Source organism: Mixophyes fleayi, chromosome 4 (assembly GCF_038048845.1).
Source record: "Mixophyes fleayi isolate aMixFle1 chromosome 4, aMixFle1.hap1, whole genome shotgun sequence".
NCBI classification, from domain to species: Eukaryota; Metazoa; Chordata; class Amphibia; order Anura; family Limnodynastidae; genus Mixophyes; species Mixophyes fleayi.
In genome coordinates this window covers 236,240,727-236,264,964 of record NC_134405.1, presented here as the reverse complement: position 1 = coordinate 236,264,964, position 24,238 = coordinate 236,240,727, and the positions used below count along the sequence as shown (strand labels likewise).

At 43.5% G+C, this 24,238-nt stretch overlaps 1 protein-coding gene across 1 annotated transcript; it reads right to left on the bottom strand.

Moving 5' to 3' along the window:
- Positions 1 to 13,998: 13,998 nt before the first annotated feature.
- LOC142150805 (uncharacterized) lies at positions 13,999 to 20,845 on the bottom strand. The gene is made up of 4 exons (XM_075205989.1): positions 20,383 to 20,845; positions 19,927 to 20,010; positions 19,148 to 19,452; positions 13,999 to 14,154 (listed from the first exon to the last, which is right to left on the bottom strand). Exons 1-4 carry the CDS (start codon positions 20,843 to 20,845, stop codon positions 13,999 to 14,001), a joined length of 1,008 nt encoding a protein of 335 aa, XP_075062090.1.
- Between the last annotated feature and the right edge of the window lie 3,393 nt (positions 20,846 to 24,238).

Below are 24,238 nucleotides of genomic sequence, written 5' to 3'. Positions count from 1 at the left end.
AGATAGTGCCAAATTTATTTCTATGTTCCAAAGTGTGTTCGATGAACCAGGTCGTGTGACTTCCGCTGCTTCCAGCATTCTCCGTTTACGTCAGGGTTCTCGTACAGTAGGCCAGTATGTCATTCAATTTAGGATATTAGCCTCTGAACTTCAGTGGAACACTGAAGCATTAATTGCCGCCTTCTGGCAGGGGCTCTCCGATAAAATTAAAGATGCACTGACTACCCAAGAGCTACCTACGTCATTAGAAGATTTGATTTCCCTCTGCCATCGTGTAGACATGAGGTTTCGTGAAAGGGAATCTGAAAAAACAACTTCAGTTAAAGCACCTCTTCGCTCAACCCCTCAATTTCGTCCAGCTTCGTCTCCTGTGATCCCCATGGAGATAGGACGTTCCAAATTAACTTCTGAGGAGAGGAACCGAAGATTAAAGAATAGACTCTGTATCTATTGTGCTGATTCCACACATATGCTCAATTCTTGCCCTAAGAAATCGGGAAATGCCAGGCCCTAGCTAGTTCTGGAGAGGTGAAGTTAGGGTCCCTGGAGTCCTCTCCATGTTCTACGAAATTAAAAGTCTGCGCTTTCGATGTTACGATTTCCTTTGCTACCAAATCCTTTGAGTCCCAAGCACTGATTGATTCTGGAGCAGCAGGAAATTTCATTTCAAATCCCTAGTGAATAAATGGTCCCTACCAGTGATTACTTTGAAAACACCGATTACTGTGACTGCTATAGATGGATCACGTCTCATCAATGGTCTCATCATCCAGAGTACGACTCCAGTAACGCTTCAGATTGGTGTGCTACACCATGAAGAGATTTCGTTTTTAATTCTCCCTGTTACTACTAGTCCGATTGTTTTAGGCCTTCCATGGCTTCAATGTCATTCTCCCCAGATTGACTGGCGCACTCCTCAAGTTACGTCTTGGGGAGCTGAATGTCATCATCATTGTCTTTCCCAAGTCATTCCTCTTAAAATACAGCAATCTTCCATCTCATCTTCCTCACCGGGACTTCCTCCGCAGTATGCTTCATTTGCCGATGTGTTTGATAAAGCTCAGTCTGAACGTCTTCCTCCTCATCGTTCATGGGATTGTCCGATCGATCTTCTACCTGGCAAGACTCCTCCTAGGGGTCGGGTGTATCCACTTTCGTTGCCTGAAACTCAAGCTACATCTGAATACATCCAAGAAAATCTCCAGCGAGGTTTTATTCGACCTTCCACCTCTCCCGCTGGAGCCGGGTTCTTCTTCGTAAAAAAGAAGGATGGATCACTACGCCCCTGCATAGATTTTCGTGGACTTAACGCCATTACTATTAAAAATCGGTATCCCATTCCTCTGATTACTGAGTTATTTGATCGCATTAAGGGAGCTCGGATCTTTACCAAGTTGGATCTTCGTGGTGCCTATAATTTAATTAGAATCCGGTCCGGTGACGAATGGAAGACAGCTTTCAACACCAGAGATGGGCATTATGAATATTTAGTAATGCCTTTCGGGTTATGTAATGCCCCCGCTGTCTTCCAGGGCTTCATTAATGAGATCTTTCGGGACTTGTTATATGTATGTGTCGTTGTCTACCTGGACGACATATTGATCTTTTCACAGGACCTGCCTTCTCATCACCAACATGTGGCAGAGGTCCTTTCCAGACTCCGGAAAAATTCATTATTCTGCAAACTAGAAAAATGTTCATTCGAGTTGCCCCAGATTCCATTTTTGGGTTATATTGTCTCCGGAGTTGGTCTACAAATGGATCCAGAAAAGGTGAATGCTGTGTTTCATTTGCCTCAGCCAACTACTCTTCGTGCCATTCAGCGTTTTTTAGGTTTTGCCAATTACTATAGACGCTTCATTCAAGACTTCTCGTCCATTACATCTCCTATTGTGGTCCTGACTCGTAAAGGGGCCAATACTAAGCAATGGTCATCTGAAGCTCTCCAAGCCTTTTAATTTCTTAAAGAGTCCTTCTCCTCTGCTCCCATTCTTCGACAGCCTGATGTGACACTTCCCTTCTTCCTAGAAGTAGATGCCTCTAATGTTGGCTTAGGAGCCATTCTCTCCCAACGATCGGAGCAACAAAAATTCCATCCTTGTGCCTTTTACTCTCGGGGCCTCCTGCCTGCGGAGAGGAATTACACTATCGGGGACAAGGAGTTGCTGGCTATCAAAGTAGCATTAGAGGAGTGGAGATACTTGTTGGAGGGAGCTCGTCACCCTGTGACGATTTTCACGGATCATAAGAACTTGTCATATCTACAGTCTGCTCAATGCTTGAATCCTCGTCAGGCAAGATGGTCTCTTTTCTTTTCTCGTTTCGAATTAATCATAACCTTCAAACCGGCTGTCAAGAACAAAAAAGCTGACGCTCTATCCCGAGCTTTTGTAACGTCCTCTGACGTTGAAGAGGTTTCCAACCACTCTATACTAGACCCCACATGTATTTCGCTGGCTGCTTCTTCCACTAAAGTGCTACCATTTGGGAAGACCCTCGTGCCTCCTACTCTTAGGAGGAAAATCCTTTCGTGGTTCCACTCTTCTCGTTTTTCTGGACATGCTGGTGAACGCAAGACCTTTGAGATTCTCTCTCGAAGTTACTGGTGGCCCTCGATGAGGAGAGACGTCAAAGAGTTTGTAGCTACTTGTGAATTGTGTTCCCAGTTTAAGACCTCCCGCAGAACCCCAGTGGGTTTGTTTCAACCACTACCCATTCCATCCAAGCCCTGGACCCATATTAGTATGGACTTTGTTACTGATCTTCCGCCTAGTAAAAATTGTAATACTATTTGGGAAGTGGTAGACAGATTTTCCAAGATGGCTCATTTTGTCCCTTTGTCTGGTTTGCCTTCCTCTTCTACTCTGGCTGAGCATTCCGTTAAGGAAATCTTTCGTTATTCATGGATGTCCGTCTGAGATTGTGTCAGATAGAGGAGTACAATTCGTTTCCAGATTCTGGCGGGCCCTTTGTAAGACTTTGAGCATATGATTAGCACTCTCATCTTCCTACCATCCTCAATCAAACGGACAAACTGAAAGGGTCAATCAAGATCTCGAGACCTTTATAAGGATGTTCTCATCAGCCAATCAAGACAACTGGGTAGAATTGCTTCCTTGGGCTGAATTCGCTCATAACAACATGTACCATGAGTCATCTTCCAAAACTCCATTCTTTGTGGTTTACGGTCACCATCCGTCTTTTCCGGAATTTCCTGCCCTCCCTCCCACCCAAGTTCCTGCTGTAGAGACTGTTTGTCAGACCTTCAAAAATATTTGGTCTCAGGTCAAAACCTGTTTAAAGAAGACATCTGCCAAATATAAGTCTTTTGCAGATAAGAAGAGGCGGGCTATTCCACCGTTGAAAATTGGAGACCGTGTCTGGTTATCTACCAAAAATATCCGTTTGAAGGTCCCATCTATGAAATTCGCTCCCGGTTTTATTGGTCCATATAGGATCATTCAAGTGATAAATCCAGTTTGTTTCAGACTTCTACTTCCTAAGAATCTTCGCATTTCCAACGCCTTCCATGTGTCCTTGCTCAAACCTCTCATTATCAACCGTTTCTCGGTCCCTCCTTCAGCACCTCAGCCAGTTCAAGTTCATCAGGAGGAAGATTTCGAGATTACTCATATATTGGACGCAAAAATGTCGCGAGGAGTTCTTCGTTTCCTCGTTCATTGGAAGGGCTTTGGTCCTGAGGAGCGTTCATGGATCAAAGCTGAAGATCTCAACGCTCCAGCTCTTTTTAAGAAGTTTTATTCCAAAAATCCGGACAAGCCCGGTTCCAGGTGTTCTGTGTCCACCTTTAAAAGGGGGGGTACTGTCACTCACCAGACTGTGAGTGCTTCTTCCCGTGTGTTTAAGAACCGTGGCCGTCCACCATCCTGAGGGTCTGCGCATGTGCAGCCCTTTCAAACCTTCTGTTCATATTCCTTTTAGTTAATTGGCTGATCAGGCAACACTCCCTATTTAAAGCACCTGAGTTCCATACCTCGTTGCCTGATCTTGGAGTCTCATTCCCATGAGCCTCTGAAGGTGTTCCTGTGTTTCCTCGTGTATTCAGCTCTGCTGATTCCTGTGGTTTCCAGACCACTTCAACTCTCCTGTGGTTTCCAGACCACTTTGACTCTCCTGTGTTTCATCGTGACTGAATTAGCTGATTCCTATCCGCTGCCTCCGTGCACTATAGTTATCAACTCACTTCACTCTCCTGTGTTTCATCGAGACTGTATTAGCTGATTCCTATCCGCTGCCTCCGTGCACTACAGTTATCAACTCACTTCAACTCTCCTGTGTTTCATCGTGACTGTATTAGCTGATTCCTATCCGCTGCCTCCGTGCACTACAGTTATCAACTCACTTCAACTCTCCTGTGTTTCATCGAGACTGCACCAGCTGATTCCTATCCGCTGCCTCCGTGCTCAACAGTTCCAGCTCATCTCAACTCTCCCGTGTTTCATCGAGACTGCACCTGCTGATTCCTATCCGCTACCTCTGTGTACCTGCAGTGTCCTGCTTGCCGCTACCCTTCAGTTCTATTCGTGTCTGCAGCCAGCTGATCCGCTCTCCGTGGTTCTACAGTGTTCCTGCCTGTGTCAACTCGCCTGTCTGCATTGGATCAACGCCTCGCTGCTTTCATCTCGTCTTGACCATCTCTACACTTCAGTGTTCTCCAGGTGTCCAGTTCTATATACTACTGCTTCCTGAATATTTGTTCCTATCTCTGCTGGTCTACCTACCTGTGCGCTGCACCTACTTGATTACCGCTTCTACCCTCCTGGGACTTCGCATCCTGCCGTCCTCCAGCCGTTCAGGTATCTCTGCACTCCGTCTGACAACCTGCTCCTGAACCACGGTATGCATACTTCTCATTGACTCTGCTGGTGTATTGCATATCTTGCTGGACTGAGTTGTTCTCCTCTGGAGTTTACTATCCGCTGAGACTATTGCCATCATTTGACTGTGTTACCTTTTGCCCGGATAGTTCCTGTGACTTTGTATTATTGTGCAGTGCTGTTCAGTCATTACTATATTGTGCATATCATCGTGGGATCAAGTTCAGTGTGCCCGTGTATACTCTGTATAGCATTTCTCTCCCCGTGCTCCTCCTCACATATATATTCAATGGTACAACTTGCTAGAGGCAGACCACTGATCCCTGTTTCCCGAGTCACCTGTTGCCAGTATCCTTTCACATAGCAGTGGTACAACTTGCTAACGCAGACCACTGACTTCCCGGATACCTCCACCTGGATTCCATTCCTTCACATAGACAGCGGTACAACTTGCTAAACGCAGACCGCTGACTGTCATCACCTCCTCGTTGCTGCTGGACATTCCTCCTCACTATAGCAGTGGTACAACTTACTACCGCAGACCACTGACTACCCTCACGTTTCCTTTGTCCATTCAGTTCCTCGTGTACTACTACCTGTATATTACCAGTGCTGCTAGTCATAGACTTTCCACGAGCATTCTCTACCATCTGCTGTCTCCTGTTCCGTGATCACCCCGCTACCAGAGTACCATATTACCATCTATACTGCTCTGGTAAGTCCATCACCTGATGATCCCTGGGTAAAGACTCCTAGTGCCCGTGACAAGGGGTGAGATTGCCAGGAGAGAAGATATGCAGAAAGAGGGGTGAGATTGCCAGGGGAGAAGGTGGTGCAGGAAGTGGGGTGAGATTGCCAGGGGAGAAGGTGGTGCAGAAAGAGGGGTGACATTGCCAGGGGAGAAGGTGGTGCAGGAAGAAGGGTGAGATTGCCAGGGGAGAAGGTGGTGCAGGAAGAGGGGTGAGATTTCCAGGGGAGAAGGTGGCACAGAAAGAGGGGTGGGATTGCCAGGGGAGAAGATGGTGCAGGAAGAGGGGTGAAATTGCCAGGGGAGAAGGTGATGCAGGAAGAGGGGTGAGATTGCCAGGGGAGAAGGTGGTGCAGGAAGAGGGGTGAAAGTACCAAGGGAGAAGGTGGTGCAGGTAGAGGGGTGAGTTTGCCAGGGGAGAAGGTGGTGCAGGAAGAGGGGTGAAAGTACCAAGGGAGAAGGTGGTGCAGGTAGAGGGGTGAGTTTGCCAGGGGAGAAGGTGGTGCAGGAAGAGGGGTGAGATTGCCAGTGGAGAAGGTGGTGCAGGAAGAGGGGTGAGAGGGCCAGGGAAGAAGGTGGTGCAGGAAGAGGGGTAAGAGTGCCAGCGGACAAGTTAGTGCAGGAAGAGGGGTGAGAGTGCCAGAGGAGAAGGTGGTGCAGGAAGAGGTGTGAGAGGGCCAGGGGAGAAAGTGGTGCAGGAAGAGGTGTGAGAGAAACAGGGGAGAAGGTGGTGCAGGAAAAAGGGGTGAGAGTGCCATGGGACAAGGTGGTGCAGGAAGAGGAGTGAGAGGGCCAGGGAACAAGGTGGTGCAGGAAGAGGGGTGAGAGTGCCAGGAGAGAAGGTGGTGCAAGAAAAGGGGTGAGTGTGCCAGGGGACAAGGTGGTGCAAGAAGAGGGGTGAGAGTGCCAGAGGAGAAGGTGGTGCAGGAAGAGGCGTGAGAGGGCCAGGGGAGAACGTGGTGCAGGAAGAGGGGTGAGATTGTCAGGGGAGAAGGTGGTGCAGGAAGAGGGGTGAGATTGCCAGGGGAGAAGGTGGTGCAGGAAGAGGGGTGAGATTTCCAGGGGAGAAGGTGGTACAGAAAGAGGGGTGAAAGTACCAAAGGGAGAAGGTGGTGCAGGTAGAGGGGTGAGATTGCCAGAGGAGAAGGTGGTGCAGGAAGAGGGTCGAGAGTGCCAGGGGAGAAGGTGGTGCAGGAAGAGGGGTGAGAGGGCCAGGGAAGATGGTGGTGCAGGAAAAGGGGTGAGTGTGCCAGGGGACAAGGTGGTGCAAGAAGAGGGGTGAGAGTGCCAGAGGAGAAGGTGGTGCAGGAAGAGGTGTGAGAGGGCCAGGGGAGAACGTGGTGCAGGAAGTGGTGTGAGAGGAACAGGGGAGAATGTGGTGCAGGAAAAAGGGGTGAGAGTGCCAGGGGACAAGGTGGTGCAGGAAGAGGGGTGAGAGGGCCAGGGAACAAGGTGGTACAGGAAGAGGGAAGAGAGGGCCAGGGGAGAACGTGGAGCAGGAAGAGGGGTGAGATTGCCAGGGGAGAAGGTGGTGCAGGAAGAGGGGTGACATTGCCAGGGGAGAAGGAGGTGCAGGAAGAAGGGTGAGATTGCCAGGGGAGAAGGTGGTGCAGGAAGAGGGGTGAGATTGCCAGAGGAGAAGGTGGTGCAGGAAGAGGGGTGAGAGGGCCAGGGGAGAAGGTGGTGCAGGAAGAGGGGTGAGATTGCCAGGGGAAAAGTTGGTGTAGGAAAAGGGGTGAGATTGCCAGGGGAGAAGGTGGTGCAGGAAGAGGGGTGAGATTGCCAGGGGAGAAGGTGGTGCAGGAAGAGGGGTGAAAGTACAAAGGGAGAAGGTGGTGCAGGTAGAGGGGTGAGATTGCCAGGGGAGAAGGTGGTGCAGGAAGAGGTGTGAGAGGGCCAGGGGAGAAAGTGGTGCAGGAAAAGGTGTGAGAGGAACAGGGGAGAAAGTGGTGCAGGAAAAAGGGGTGAGAGTGCCAGGGGACAAGGTGTTGCAGGAAGAGGGGTGAGAGGGCCAGGGAACAAGGTGGTGCAGGAAGAGGGAAGAGAGGGCCAGGGGAGAAGGGGGTGCAGGAAGAGGGGTGAGAGTGCCAGAGGAGAAGGTGGTGCTGGAAGAGGTGTGAGAGGGCCAGGGGGAGAACATGGTGCAGGAAGAGGTGTGAGAGGAACAGGGGAGATGATTGTACAGGGGGATGTGTGAGAGGGACAGGGAAGAAGATGGTGCAGGGGCATAGGTAATAGAAAGTGTAAAGGGAGAGACATCCTAAGAATGGAAATGTCAGGCATGCAGCCACCATAAAACAAAAGTAGTAATGAAGATTGGGAATACACAGAGGGGACAAGTGTTAAAAAAAATAAAATAATCAAGCCTTCATACTCCATTCACTTATATTTTCCATACCTCCACTTCTAAATTTCCTTTTCGACCACTGCCCTCTGTCCCTGCTCCCGACTGCCTGTGTGAGCTGACAGCTGTGGATCCCTCCTCGCCCACCGCGCCCAGTAGGAGAACAGAACACAGGATGCCATAATCAGGTAAGTTCATATATTTTCTCGTGTGCATTGTGTTTCTTGTGGGCATCCTTTCTTGAACTGGGGGCACTACTCTGTATGGCATAATTATTTGGGGGCACTACTATGGCATAATATGATTTGTGGACACTACTGTATGGCATAATATGATTTAGGGGCACTAATGTGGCCTAATATGATTTGGGAACACTGTTGTGGCAAAATAGGATTTGTGGGCACTATTGTATGGCCTAATGTAAATTGAGGGTAATACTATGTGGCATAATATTACCTGGGGGCACTATGGTGTGGCATAATATGAACTTAAGCCAAAGGCAAGTCTGTCATTGTTGACTATGACGGGGGCCCAAAGAAATTGCTGTACCAGGGCCCAAAATTCCACTTGTCAGCCCTGCTAGTGAGTCAAGGGGGTAGATATCTCCAGGTAAATAATCTAAATGTTTCCTATCTAATCAAGCTGATGGATTACATCCAATTACCTTTCACCCACCTCTATCCCCCTTAATTTATATATTGTGTAATGAGTAGAAAAGACGCATATCCAGTTACTGTAGTTAAAAAAATATTTTCCTCTGACATTTTGCTGCAGATGAAAATACTTTTAATGCTGGTTGTTGTAATGTGGGGGGTGATGCTGGCTGCTGTAATGTGGGGGGTGATGCTGGTTGCTGTAATGTGGGGGAATATTGATGTAGTATAAGTGTCTGGGGGTGTTATTTATTGCTGTAATTTGGGTACTAATAATGTATTGTCAAGGTATTTATTGATGTAATGGGGGTGATAACAATGTAATGTTGAGGGTCATTAGGAGAAATAAATGTCCCACACACACACACTCATACTACATCATGTTGTACTGCACCAGCAACACGCACTACGCCAGCATCAGCATGCAACAATATAGTGCGTGGAGCCCGCAGCAGGTGGGCCTGTGTTCTTTAAATGCCAGGGCTGATTTTTATTCCCAGTCCGGCCCTGGTTAGCTCCATTCAGTACCATCTGAAACTTTGACAATGGGACAGTATTTTTTGCCATGTCAGTAAGTGTATTGAAAACAGCCTTTATTTTGTTTTAATTTTTATTCTTATTTTTCCATACGATAATCTTTAATCAGTGACTTTAAGAGAAATTCAGGCTGAATTTAAACTGTCTTTTAAATGAACCGACCACAATCCTGTAAAGAATAGGAATGAAGGATTCATGAGCATTATTTTACCAAGGTATGTTATTCTCTGACACTGATATAAAGCATAGTACCACACAGAAATTATAATTGCATTAATTGACAAAATGATCATTCTAGCACAGTTATTTGTAGGCATTTGTAAAGTCGAGCAACATAAGAATTCAATGCGGTTCTGCTTGTCTAAATACATACAGCATCATACAATGATCACATGATTATCATGGTTCTCTAACATACAGGGGCATATTCAATTGTTGGCGTTACATGTAAAAGTAACACGGCATGCGCACTAGTACCGTGCGCACACTATTATAGCGCATAAATACTGTTATTACGGTACCTTTCACGCTGGATTTCAGCTGAAATCCGGCTTAGTATTCCCGTAATAACGGTAATACTTTTAACGCTCCGGGAAACTGCAACAATTGAATATGCCCCACAGTATTAGCTAAATCATACTCTAAGGGGGGTATTCAATTGTTAGCGTTAACGGAAAAAAACGAGCGCTCAAAAAATCTTAGCGTTAATACGGTAATTACTCGCGGAATTTCAGCTCGCTGCTCCCTGAGCGGCGAGCTGAAATTCTGCGAGTAAACTGCCGTATTAATGCTTTTCTTGCGCAATATTACTGTATAAACGGTAATATTTTTTGAGCGCTCGTTTTTTTCCGTTAACGCTAACAATTGACTACCCCTATGGGGCTTATTCAATTTTTGCCGTTTCCCGTTAAAAGTATTACCGTTATTACGGTAATACTAAGTCGGATTTCAGCTCGCAGCTCCCTGAGCTGCGAGCTGAAATCTAGCGTGAAAGGTACCGTAATAACGGTATTTATGCGCACTATTACCGTAATGATGGTAATAGTGTGCACGTCGCATTACTTTTACATGTAACCCCAACAATTGAATATGCCCCTAAATGGCATGGCTAGAGATTTTTTTCTCTTAAAGAAATAAAAAGTAGCTATCTCTATCTAAAAGGTGTTTTGAATAATTGAATGACTGTAATGTACTAATCCCCCCGACAATATTTTGACCCCCAAAACAGCCAAAAGCCAGTGAATCGCAAATTAGTGGTTTCTCCATCAACAGGATATTTTAGGTACCTGACCATGTTACAGTAAAATGTTATTGACAGGATCAGCAAAAGGGTTCACTCCCAAAGATGTGTTGCATGGTTGCTGGATTTGGAAGAGAAATGTGTTGAATTGGAAGAAGAATATAAGTTTCACTTGGCACAATCAATGCAGTTTCATGGCCATAGCTGTGACTGCATAGTGGAGCATGAGAATGTGTTCACCTTTCCATTCTCCTTTAAATTTCAGGAAGGTTTCCATATGCATGTGTGAATGGCGCAAGGTACTGGGACAATGGACAGTAAGTTACAGGATATGCCATGTGGCTACCTGATAAACAATTACTATTGCATTACATGCTGCCAGGGCACTTGTCTGCACAAATAGCAGGCTCGGAAGCTACAAATCACTTATTTGAGATACAAGACTTATCATAATAGGTGACAGTGCCTATTTGGTAATCTCATTAACATTACACTTGAATATTTGAAAGAAATGGGGCATGGTTGATTCTTAGAACCACTCCCTCCACCATGTTGTATGGATATTGTGCTCAACAGAGGTCCAGCTCGGACAAGCCTGTGGTCAATTTTAAAAGTGTAAGCACATCAGAAACTTAATGGGGATATCTCAAAACCATAGTTAAATAGCAATCCATACATTTTTGGATAGGTTATAAAACATATATGTTCCTATTGCCAGGGATCCAACAAATATCTCATGCCTCTAACCATCCAAAATTTGCAGGAGAGAGAGAGTAAACCATTGTCAGGCGCCGTCCCCGCACTGTCCATACGTGCCATGGACGGAGGCCTGTCTTCTTGGCCGACTCGAGTCCTGTTGCCTAGCAACGGGATGAACTTCTGGGTTCACACTGTGCGCGCATGCACAGTAGGCCCGCGTTCCGTTGCTAGGCAATGGGACACTCCTTTTCCTCTGTTTATTGGCCGTCAGATGCACCTGACCGGGAAAAATTTCCTCCACCCTATCAGGGGCAACCATTAGGTATATCTGGCACCTCCCTCCATCAGTCTGGCACCAGAGTATTGGTTTCACCAGCTCCAACGTCCTGTTACCTGCTTCCTCCTGTTGTTTGTACCTTGACTATTCTCTGTCCTGCGATTTGGCTCTGTTGTTACCCGGTATATGACCCTCGGCTTGCTTCTGATCTCCCCTCTGGATCGCCCTTCTGTGCTGCACTATTGTTTGGCTTTTGACTCGGACCGTGTGACCATTCCTGTCTCTTCCACTGCCCTGATTACTAACTGGGAGAAGCGCCACCTGCGCACCTCACACAGCCAAGCCCATACCTTCTTGTGGGGGTCCCTGGTGAATACCGGGGGTGCGTTAGACTCTGCGCCTCCCTGATTTAGTTGCGCCAATATGAGGCAGTGGCATCTTCTAAAATGTCATTACCGTGTCAACCATACCCTGAAAAATAGAATGACAAAAAAGAAACTTTATATAGAAAAAGACTGGGTTACTCATCTCTCAATAATATTTGTATTTATAGGGTCTAATAGCAGCAAAAGTACTAAATGTAAACATTTTAGGTTAATAACTAGAAGGAAAGTGTCTGTATAATTACCTAATGATCTATATATGTATTCCTCATATGTAGCAGTGATTAAAAAAGGATCAATGTTTATCACAATCGCGAAAACAGATTACACACTTTTACAAATATACAGCATAAAATATGTGTATAGTAACACCTGTTTTGTTCAGTGATAACAATTACTCTACATTTTTGCTTAAAGACACATGGGTTACCAATTGGGATGGTCCACTTGTTGTTTTCCAGAAACTATGGCAAACTGAGCTTCTGGTTAAAAGGCTGAGTAAAACTTATGGCAAAGGCCTCCAAACACTACATATTGTTCCATATACATTGAGGATATGAATTATACTGTCATTTGCTCTTTCTGCATGGGTCGGAAAAGCAGATATTAGACATTGCATTCTGGAAGCTCTTAAGCATTTCAGTAAGGCATGTATCCCTGGTTACGCCACAAACTTTAGACAATGTAAACCCTGAGTATTCTTATTTTTGAGCACCAAACCAAAGATGGACTGAGCAAGAATTTAATTTTGGTGCATTGGCTGAAGATGTATCATCTCTTTTAGAGGCCAAGTCAGACATCAGTTAAGATGTAGCAGCGACCAGATATTCTCCAGAGAAATATTTAGTTCCAAATAGTATGAGAGGGGGACGGGTGCAAGAGTATGTAGGGTTACTGATGCTTTGTCATATAGCAATATTGATCTTTTTATTTCATTTTTTGAACAATTAATATATCTATATAATCTATGAAGTAAGCGTCATATTTAATTTGAATTCCTTAATGAAGAATACTCCCAGAATACTTCCTTAGTTTTATTAATCAGTTTACTGTCTATTACAATATACATGTCCTTTTCCATTTCATATCTCCCCAATTATATACAATTATATGTATATTAGCACAAAAATTGTGATGTCCATTTGTAGTAACTTAAAGTCTTGCTCTGTTTTAATAATGTTACACAGCTCTGTGGCAAAGACCTACTAATCCCTGTAACACCTTTACCCCACTAATAAACTTAGCTCAATCTAAACACTTATTGCAACCCTCTGCTTCCTCAATCAGTTATCTACCCTTATACATATTTTCTTCCCTAGACACATAAGCTTTTAGCTTATGCACAATTTACATTTTCATATATTATTAAATTGATTAGGGTTGTCCAATTTACAACCATGACTATCATAAAGACAGTTTACTCATACATTGATCTTAATAACAAACATTACTGATCTTTGTACTTTCAGCTATAAATGTTGTTAATGATTTGGTCACTTGCATCACTTTTACAATAGAGCAATAAAATTCTCCCAGAGCACTTTATCTCGGCACTTGCTGTAAGGCGAGCATTCCTGAGTACTAGAGCCCAATTTCTGCTTAGTATCTCTTACAGCTTTTGAAGTCCATTTGTGTTTGCCAAACGTAATGATAGGATTAATATTAATTTCCTGTTTCTCTTGCTAGTCATTAATTACAGATTTTGTACAGGAATTTTTAATTTATAAAAAGATGTTGAAATAATATTGGAAAAAATATTTATTCTGAACTTGTTAAATACTAAAATTATTAAGCTCTTTTACCAACTGGCAAGTAATCTTATTTTATTAAACTGAAATGCTTAGAAGACATGTCCATCCAAAGTAAATATTTTATGTTAACCCCCTCCACCAAAGTATCCGAACAGAACTTTGTTCTTGTTCTTTGAGAACAGCGATTGGATGTTTGCCAGAACCATCTAATCAGTGCTCTTGACACACCCTGTGCTGAAATTCTTGTGCATTGTACAATAGGAAAATGATTCATTATAGTGGTGGGGGAAGAAGAGTTAGAGAATATCTCAAATGTCCCAGGACATATATATACTTGGGGAGTGGGGGAAACAATCTTAAGGGACCTATTTATAAAAGTGTAATATTTTAGTACATGAATTATTATAGAAATAAGTGTTGCTTATTTGTAAAACTGCAAGTGAGTTTAACACCAAAATGAATGCCAAATGTAGAAAAGTTTAACATCTCAAAATACACATTATCCAATGCTTTCTTTATCGAATTTTCTTACTGGAGGTCATTTAGAAGTGCAAAATTACAGCTCTCCAGTGCAAAAGCAGCTATGGATCCATCAAGCACCTTGTGCACATAATTGGCACTGCAGCTGGGGTAAATAGGTCTACGGAGCAAGATAGCCACATTTGCAGGTGAACAGAAATTGTACTGAAAGATGGAAGAATCTGGGTGGAGAAATCATTTGGCTTAATTTTTCCTATAATATTTGCTTATTTATAATGATAGGTTGATCTAGACAGATACGGATGCTCCTTATAGATATGGAAATATTAAAAGCTACTGTTGAAGTTTAATAATTGGACAAAGGTGGTAATCAATCATTTCTGTACACTACAATCAGTTGTGAAGCAATTAATATGCAACATAATTATTATCGTAGCAACATTTAAATATGTTTAACAAATTTTCTATCTTTTAATATGAAATTAAAAGTGGTGAAGAGGCTAATTAATGTTTCAACATTTAAATTACATAGAGTCGAGTATCATTCTGTTTCGCAATTGCATGAGAAACTTTCCGGTATTATTTATGTAGCGTTCGCACATTGCGAACACTAGTTATAAATATTATCACTTTTCATACAGCAAATAGCAAGTCCAGAGATGTCATAAAATAACCATTTTATACAGATCTAGAGGTGGGAGCCTAAAGAAATCCACCTGGCCACCTCAAGGAACAATCACCAGAGGAATCAACCAATGGAACGTCGAGTTTTTGGGAGGTCATGACACATCGACCTATGAATGTGAACCTTAAAACTTTAACTGTGTATCTTTGTGATATCACTGCTTTTACAACTATAGAGTGTATAAACTGTTTATTGCAAATGGTACATATGAACGTATCAGACTGGGGCTCATGAGTGGACTCCCCTCTACTCTAGTACTCTCAGATTTCAATTTCTCAACAATCGTGGAAGACACATCAAAGAAGGTAAGAATGCTTATCATTCGATACTTTTTATTTACATCTTGTGTTGATAAACTAAATTTCTGCTTTGAGAGTCTATCAGAGGTGCTGGAGTGAACCTGAAGAGACCAAGGTAAAATTGTTTTACATAGTCCTAATTGCAATTGCTGTGCACAGCTTTTGTTTGTTTAAATAGTGCATATTACATTTCTATACTACCAGAGATTTAGATATAGAGATATATAAAAGATTCTGTTATATTATAATACAGTAAAGTAAATTGGGAAGTGTATCTAGGAAAAAGGTTGCCAACAATAGGAAATTTTACTAACAAAGTACAGTCATGGCTAAAAGTTATGAGAATGACACAAATATTATTTTTCACAAAGTCTGCTGCCTCGGTTTTTATGATGGAAATTTGCATATACTCCAGAACGTCATGTAGAGTGAGCATATGAATTGCCATTCATTTCAAATTCCCTCTTTGCCATGACAATGAACGTTATCCCAAAAACAACATTTCCACTGCATTTCAGCCCTGCCACAAAAGGACCAGCTGACATCAGATCAGTGATTCTTTCATTAGCACAGGTGAGTGTGTTGATGAGGACAAGGCTGGAGATCACTCATGCTGATTGAATTAGAATAACAGACTGGAAGCTTGAAAAGGAGGGTGGTACTTGAAATCACTGTTCTTTCTCTGTTAACCATGGTTAGCTGCAAGGAAACACGTGCAGTCATCATTGCTTTGCACAAAAAGAGCTTCACAGGCAAGGATATTTCTGCTAGTAAAATTGCATCTAAATCAAGTATTTATCAGATCAGCCAGAACTTCAAGGAATGAGGTTCAATAGTTGTGAAAAAGGCTTCAGGGCTCCCAATAATTTCCAGCAAGCACCAGGACCATCTTCTAAAGTTGATTCAGCTGCAGGATCGGGACACCACCAATTCAGAGCCTGCTCAGGAATGGCAGCAGGCAGGTGTGAGTGCATCTGCATGCATAGTGAGGTGAAGACTTTTGGAGTATGGCCTGGTGTCAAGAAGTTACACGGAGTAGGGACAGGCCAGTGATCTGCGGACCGGACAGAGCACAGGTGGAGACGTCAGGTACAAGCAGGGTCAGGGTCACCGGCAATGGTTCAGAGTCCGGGTACAGGCAGAGGTCAATCACAGATAAATCAATCCAAGGTTCAACACCAAACTAGCACAGGAGCAGGCCGCAGTACTGAGACAGGACGCTATAACCGGCAGTGAGGCTCAGTACTCACTGTCTTAAATAATACAGATAACCAATCAGGGCAAGAGCCCTGCCAGTGCTCCAGTAGTTGCATAATTAAGTACAGGCTCTGTAGCCAATGACAAGACAGAGTGCCAGCAGGATCCTAAAACTAATCAGCCATAATTGAGTGATGCTGCACAGCCCTGCGCGCATGCACCCGGCTGTTTGACAGCTGGCCGGGCACGGCTGCAGGGAGACTGAGGCATCCCAGTTGTTGTCTAGGCAACCGGGACAAATAAACCGGAAGTGACACCCCGGTCATCATAGCGACGGCCAGGACGCCACCAGCAGAGCCGAGAGAGTCGTGGAGGTGCCCGCGGTCGCCGCGACTGCTGACACAAAGGTCTTCAAAAAGAAGGGTCAACACTACAAATATTGACTCTTTACATAAACTTAATGTAATTGTCAATAAAAGTCTTTGGGCTAGATTTACTATCAGGCGTGTTTGTAAACCCGCCGACTTTCGGCGGATTTGGCGGCGGTTTAGCCATCGCCGGATTTACTAAGGCTAAACCCGCCGTCCAAACGGCCAAAAATGATGTTTCCAAACCCGCCTCTGTATACATCGCCATGACGGTTTCAACAATGTTCAACATATAAACAGCCGGATTTACTATTAGGGGGTTTATAAAGCCGCCGGAAAACCGCCATTCAAAAGACCAAAATGAAAGCGCTGCTTGTGAGCGGCGTGATGGTTCAAACAGTGTGCTGTTTCAGGTATTTTGCCAATCAGACCATAAGAGAAAGGCCTATTTCATGTCCAATGACCCATTAGGACTGTGTATAGAAAATGGGCAAAGTGTCATGAAATTTCAGGCTACTGTTTTTTTTTTTTTCCATTATTTTTTCACCCAGTATGATTGCATAGTAAAATCTCATTTCACCTTTCCTTTTCTAGTTGTTTTGTACTTTCCAAAAAACCACTAGAATACTGTTGCCTCAAAGAAACTAGGATGGGAATTGTTGCATTACATAGTTACCCCTTATTTTAATGCTAATGCAATCCACATGTGAAAAATGGTTTTTCTGCCTGAAGCAATCACAGACAATCACCGTCTATTGCCCAGCAGTTAATCATGATGCTTACAAAAAGGGCCCCTCATTATTTGGCAGGTGTGGGGTTGTTGGAGAATGGCTTTTGCAGGTAATGTGGTGCATTCTTGCCAGTGTATGTTTGCAGCTTTTTACCTGATGGAGGCAGAAAGGCGCCAGGAGGAGGAGGATGAACAGCAGTTGGCATCTGTTCCGCGGAGCCTGCAAAGACCCCGCACTCCACGTGCATTTCCAGTGCGTTTGAATCTGGAGTCTTTGGCTGATGTGGAGGTAGTACAAATGTTTCGCCTCAATCGTACTAACCTCATGGCACTGTATGAGCAAGTGAAGGATGATTTGGAGCCTACAACCATCCGCTCTAATGCAGTGTCAGGACTACACAAACTACTGTGTGCAGTTCACTTTTTGGCAACAGGTTCCTTTCAATCTGTGTCCTCCAGAGTGATTGGCATAACGCAGCCGACATTTTCAAGGCATTTTGGACAGGTTTTAGGTGCCCTTAAAAAAGTGTGCCCTAGCTATATCAGCTTCCCCAGCCAGGAGTCACAGTGCAATGAGCTGAAGGGAGCTTTCTATAGGGTCGCAGGTATCCCTAATGTAATGGGTGCAATAGATTGCACTCATATTGCCCTGAGACCACCTCACCACAGGGCAGAGGTTTTTGTTAATCGCCATCATTACCACTCCCTGAATGTGCAGGTTGTCTGCGATGCTAACCAGCGTATATTGAGTGTTGTTGCAGGCTATCCTGGGTCATGTCATGATGCCTTTATCCTGAGACAGTCTACCCTTTATGCCAAATTTGAAAGTGGTGAAATGCCGGAGGGATGGCTTTTGGGTATGTACTTTGCATGTTTTATATATCCCTTATCCTTGCTCAAATGGACTCACATATGCTAACTGCTGTACAACATGCTCAAAGTAAATGGTAGCTAACATTTTACTTTTATTGCAGGAGATTCAGGATATGGGTGTCGCTCCTGGCTCATGACTCCTCTGCTGCATCCTCAGACTCCTGCACAGCACCAATACAATGAGGCACACATAACCACTAGAGGTGTCATAGAACGTACGTTTGGACTCTTGAAAACCAGGTTCAGGTGCCTTGATAAATCTGGTGGGGTGCTTATGTATGCACCTGAAAAGGTATCTGAGATTGTCCTGGCTTGCTGTCTGCTGCATAACCTGGCTTTACATCAACTTACCCCACCGATTATTGCAGTAGACAGTGAAGAAGAAGGGGTACGTGTCACATCTGGTGATGTGCAGAGCACAGAGGGCGGAAGGGAGATTAGAGACCGTCTAATTGCAAACTACTTTACGTGTAAGTACATAGTATGAAAAACATTTTTTGCTACAAAATGTGTTTTATGTGAGTGCAATTTTAGTATTTTATTTTAAATGTTTTGTAAATTGGAACCTTTAAAAACAGGATAGTGTGTACTCCTCATGTGGTAAATATGAACATCCCTGGAATGTGACAGTCAGAGGTCAATTTTTAAGTGAAATTAGTGCATAGTTGTTAAAAAATCAGTATACTCTTGTTTAATGTGCAGAAAAGAAAGACTGACACAATAGAAATTTAACTGCATTTATTGCAGAACACAATAAATAATAACGTATAATGGTTATAGAAACTTGACAAAACATTAATCAATAAGAAACATTGTGCTAGCGTTGCCTTTTTGCAGGCATATCACTATGCTTGGTGCCACTCTCTCCCCTCCCTCGCCCACCCCTGGTGCGAGCACCTCTCCTTGGAGGAGTACTCTGTAGAGATGTGGTAGGCGTACTAGCGGCACTGGTGGTGGCTGAAGACATAGGTGCCGGTAAACGGGCTACAATTTCTGAATGTAGTTGCCCTGCCAGCCGGGTCACATTGGCATTCCCCTCACGTACTGTGGAATGTAAGGCCTCCACAGCCCCAGTCATTTGGGCCGCAATTTGTGACATGTGGCGAGTTTGCCTGTCCATAAACAATGTCTGTTGCTGCTGGAATGCGCCAATAGACAGCGCCATTTCTCTGGCTGGGTCCATACTTTCAGGTGCAGGTTGGTGGTGTGATGGTTCAGCAGGGCCAGGTGAAACTTCCTGGAGGCCAGACACAGGGGCATCCACTGTTACCAGGGTGATGGTCGTTTGATCCTCTGGCTCAGGGGACATTTCCAGGGACTCCGCCTGAGGTGGCTGGTATGAAGAGGGCCCTGTGTATGAAAAATGACGGTAAGTATATAGTATATAATAAGTTTGTATATTGCATTCTGAACACTGGATAGGAAAGAATATTCTTTCGCAACTACAGATTCTTTCACAATGTTTGCATTCCTGATTTCTAGTCCTATGCTACCTGCTTACGGATGCACTTATTATCCTTTTAATACCCATTATCATTTGGACTGTGTAGTACATGCTGGGTTATTTTGACTAAACTACATGCTATAAAAAGTGGAGATGTTGCCTATAGCAACCAATCAGATTTTAGCTGTCATTTTGTTGAATGCAATAAATAAAGTAAAGGTATATTCTGATGGGTTACTATAGGCAACATATCAGTTTAGTAAAATGTAGACCAAACTTCTCATTGCAAACAATTAAAAAAAAAAAAAAAAATTGACAGCAACATTTGCACAGAAAATCAATTAACTCCATTATTTCTCTCCTAAACAGAAATCACGCACCTGCTTGCTCGTCTGTGCCCGAATCTCTCGCTGAAGGTGGAGGTGTAGGTCTGGCACTGGGACTGAACTGCGGTCCTGGCGAATCTGGATGTATTAGAAAAAGCATACAATGTATTTCCATAAAAAACAATTTCCAAATATACTGTTTATTGCACAAATGTGTTTGCAATTTTTTTTTTTTTTTTTTGGTATGAGAAAAAAAAAACCTTTACAAACTATTAGAGTCAAAAATACACTTTGAAAAACAACCAAAAAAAAAATAACAAATAAGAAAAAACTTTTGCACAGAGATAAGAGGTTTTAAAAAGAGAAAAGCAGTTTTAAAAAGAAAAAAGCAGTTTTAAAAAGAGAAAAGCAGTTTTAAAAAGAAAAAAGCAGTTTTAAAAAGAGAAAAGCAGTTTTAAAAAGAAAAAAACATTTAAAATACTGTTAGGGTAAAAAAAACAAATAACTCACCAACTACTTGGCCAAAAGAGGGCGAATCGGTGTCCTGCACATTTATGCCCTCTACAATTTCAGCCGGCATTATCTGGCGCAGCTCCTCCTCGTACGTGGTGTACTCCATACGAAGTGGGGGGCCACCACCCGTGCGCCTTGTCGACCTCCTTTCCTGGGCCATCTTCTCTTTAAGCCTCCTCTTAATATCAGAGAAGCGCTTGCGGCAGTGTGCCACTGTCCGCTTCAGTGGGCCCACCGCGTTCACGGCCTCACAGACTCTCCTCCACAGTTGGTGACGCCGCCTTAGAGGAGTCCGGGCTGCCAGGTTCCCTAGGATGACCTCGTAGCAGGGAATGATGTTGTGCACCAACACACAATTCTCATCATGTGAGAAGCGCACATTCCTCCCTGTCTTGGTCTTCCTGCCCTGTCCTGTCTCCTCAACCTCTCCCTCTCCCTCCTCTGACCCCTCAACCTCCATCTCCCTCTCCTCAGCCTGTTCTCCCCTCCTATCTCTGGACATTTTTACCCAGAAGACAGAAAAACACAAAACACTGAAGGACTTACAAACACAAAGAACAAACTACACTACCTACAGACACACTCTCCACACAGTCACACACAAGTAACACAGACAAAGGACAAGTCAAATACAAAAAATACAAGACAGAAAATAAATGAGAAAATAAATGTACAAAACAGGAAAAAACCACAGGACTACTCACACTTCAATCAGATAGCGCTCCACCAATCCACCAAACTCCAACTCTCACCAACTCTCAGCAAACCACTATCCTCCAAACTCCTCTCACAAAACTCCTCTAAACCCTATCAGAGAAAAAAGTGTCAGGCCAGTGGTTTATATAGGGCTTGTGATGTCAAATCTCCTGAGTTTGAAAATAGCCAATAGTAACAGGCCAGGAGACAGGTGTAATTTTCAAAAAAACCGCCTTTACACAAAAGCGCCGTCATTTAAAGCAAAAGCGCCATGTTCTATTCAAAGCCGCCGGCGGCTTTGAGCATTACATCCCGCCGTTACATCGCCGGCGGCTTCAAATTGAAGCTGAAATGCGCCCATTAGTAAATCCGGCTGTTTGCAATGCAAACACGCCGGAAAACCGCCGCGATGCATGGCGGTTTGAAGCCGCCATGCATCACGCCTGATAGTAAATCTAGCCCTTTGACTCTTATGAAATGCTTGCAATTTTAGCTGAGTATACCATATATTGCAACATCTGACAAAAAGGTCTAAAAACACTGAAGTAGCAAACTTTGTGAAAACCAATATATGTGTCATTCTCAAAACTTTTGACCATGACTGTATGTATGTGATCACGTGTGTATGTATGAAATGAAGCAAAGGGAATAGTTTATATTGGTATGCAAAGCAGATGGTTAATAATACTATGTAGCGTGGCGATTCTATATTGGTACGCAACACGGATGGTTAATGGTATCGTCAGGTTAAGCGATTAAAACCATTAGAATATATTCTTATGGTTATTAGAATATGAGAATATATAGAGTATATAGTATACTATTTTATATAGTGTATATATAATATATATACAGTATATACTATATTGTATGCTATTTCCTGTTTTAATGGCAAATCCTGGCTGGAAAAAAGAGAGTTTCCAGATGGGAAGAAAGAATCCTCTCTGGGAGAAAGTTTCCAGATGGGAAGTGCAAAAAAGTGTTTCCAGTTGGAAGAGTGAGTAGACGTCACTTTAGAAAAGTTTAGCTTCCTGAACGCGCAATCGTGTGTGACCTGTATTGGTTATAATTTGCCATTTTCTTAACCTACTCTAGAGTTCTGAAGGACCATAGACCATGGGAGCCGGGCAGGCACGACAAGGGGCAACATTAAACCAGCATAAGTATACGGTAGAACCTGAAGGGTCTGCAATATATATTATGAGTAGGAAATATGGTCAGAGAGCAAATGTGTGTTGTGAGAAGTGGACAAAAGTAACTGTTGAATATGTGCAAAGGTTTTCTATTGTTGGTAGCTTTGATCCTGATATATTAAATTCAGTTAAAAATGAGATTTGTATGCTAAGTTCAAGAAAATTCCAACTTAAACATGTCACTTGTTTAAATTTGTGGCATTATGAGTGCAAAGTTTGGTGTGAAAAATTAACAGAAGATACTGTTGGGCCGTTGCATACTAAACATTCCTTTCTTTCGGCTGCAGTGGACCCTACTAACTTACTTATTTATTATGTAAAATAGGGTGTGTATATACTGTACTTCTGATGGCGTGTTTTTAGATATTCCAGGAAGGCATGCACCAGAGGTACAGGATATATTGGACACCACAAAGGCTAATGTTGCACTCTTCAGAAATAGAGACAAGTCCTTCACAGGTAGAAGAAATATTGCCACATATACCGGGTTCCTTATGGACTAAAGATGGACAGGACACTGGATTGATGGCTAATGTAACTCCCATTATGATTAAAAAGAATGGGGGTGGGGCTACAGACAAGGGATTTAAAGGGGATTAATAAAATAGTCGAGAGCCAATTCCTTGTGGTGCCCATTCCAGTTGTCATCCTGATTAAAAATCTGTTTTTCTGCAAATCAATTCACTGTTAATGTTCTTTGCTCTGTTTTTTTTTCTGTCCATCTACATCATGACTGTCAGAACCTCTTTGTTTTCTCCTATAAAGGTGTACAATATAGATGGACAAGATTTCTTGAAGGGTTTATAGACAACCCCAGTATGTTGTCACATGATTGTTTGCAATACTTTCAACCAAGCAATGGGTCTGTTCTAGTTCGATATGTAGATGATTTATTGCTGTGTTCTGATTCGTTTATGAAACCAGTGTCTGATACTAAACACTTGTTACTTTATTTCTCACAAACAAGACACGAGGTTGCAAAAGATAAATTACAGCCATGACAGACAAAGGACAAGTACTTAGGACAATGTCACACTTAGGGGCTAAGACATTTGACAATGGACAGTATTAAGGCTATACCAGACATGGCACTGCAGCAAAACCAGCTGTAGCTTTGTACTTTTATACTGAGCTGAAATTGCTGATTGTACTGCAGGAGTTTTGACCCAAAAAAAAAGATTGTGATTCTAGCAGACCGGTAGCATACTACAGTGCACAATTGGACACTGTGGCAAGATCTCTCCCTATGTGTTTAAGAAGTGTAGCAGCAACTGCACTTCTGGTAAGTAAGAGCAAGGATGTAGTACTGGGACATGATTCAACTGTCTATACACCACATGTGGTATCTGTCATCATCATCATCATCATTTATTTATATAGCGCCACTAATTCCACAGAGAACTCATTCACATCAGTCCCTGCCCCATTGGAGCTTACAGTCTATATTTCCTAACACACACACACTCACACACAGAGAGGGGGACAGACAGAGAGGGAGAGATTAGGGTCAATTTTGATAGCAGCCAATTAACCTACCAGTATGTTTTTGGAGTGTGGGAGGAAACCGGAGCACCCGGAGGAAACCCATGCAAACACAGGGAGAACATACAAACTCCACACAGATAAGGCCATGGTCGGGAATCGAACTCATGACCCCAGCGCTGTGAGACAGAAGTGCTAACCACTAGGCCACTGTGCTGCCTCCTAAATTCTGCCTAAATCAGGCATGTCTCCACAGAAATGGGAAATAGCACTAATGGCACCTGCAAACATCACAATAAAGAGGTGCAATACATTAAATCTAGCTACATATCTACCATATGTGCCTCAAGATATACAAAAGGTGGAAGGACAGGAGACTCTAGCGGAAGGTGAATTTGGCAGGTAAACAGATGCACAGGATTGTATGGAACTTTGAATCAGACCTTTACCAAAAGACCTGACGTATGTGACACCCCATTGAA

Coding starts and splice junctions, on each gene's coding strand:
- LOC142150805 (XM_075205989.1), bottom strand. CDS start 20,845: ATGGAGGTTGAGGGGTCAGAGGAGGGAGAGGGAGAGGTTGAGGAGACA. Junction 20,011..20,382: donor CTCTTTTGGCCAAGTAGTTG/GTGAGTTATTTG, acceptor TAATACATCCAG/ATTCGCCAGGACCGCAGTTC. Junction 14,155..19,147: donor TGGAGGCCTTACATTCCACA/GTACGTGAGGGG, acceptor TCCATCTTTCAG/TACAATTTCTGTTCACCTGC.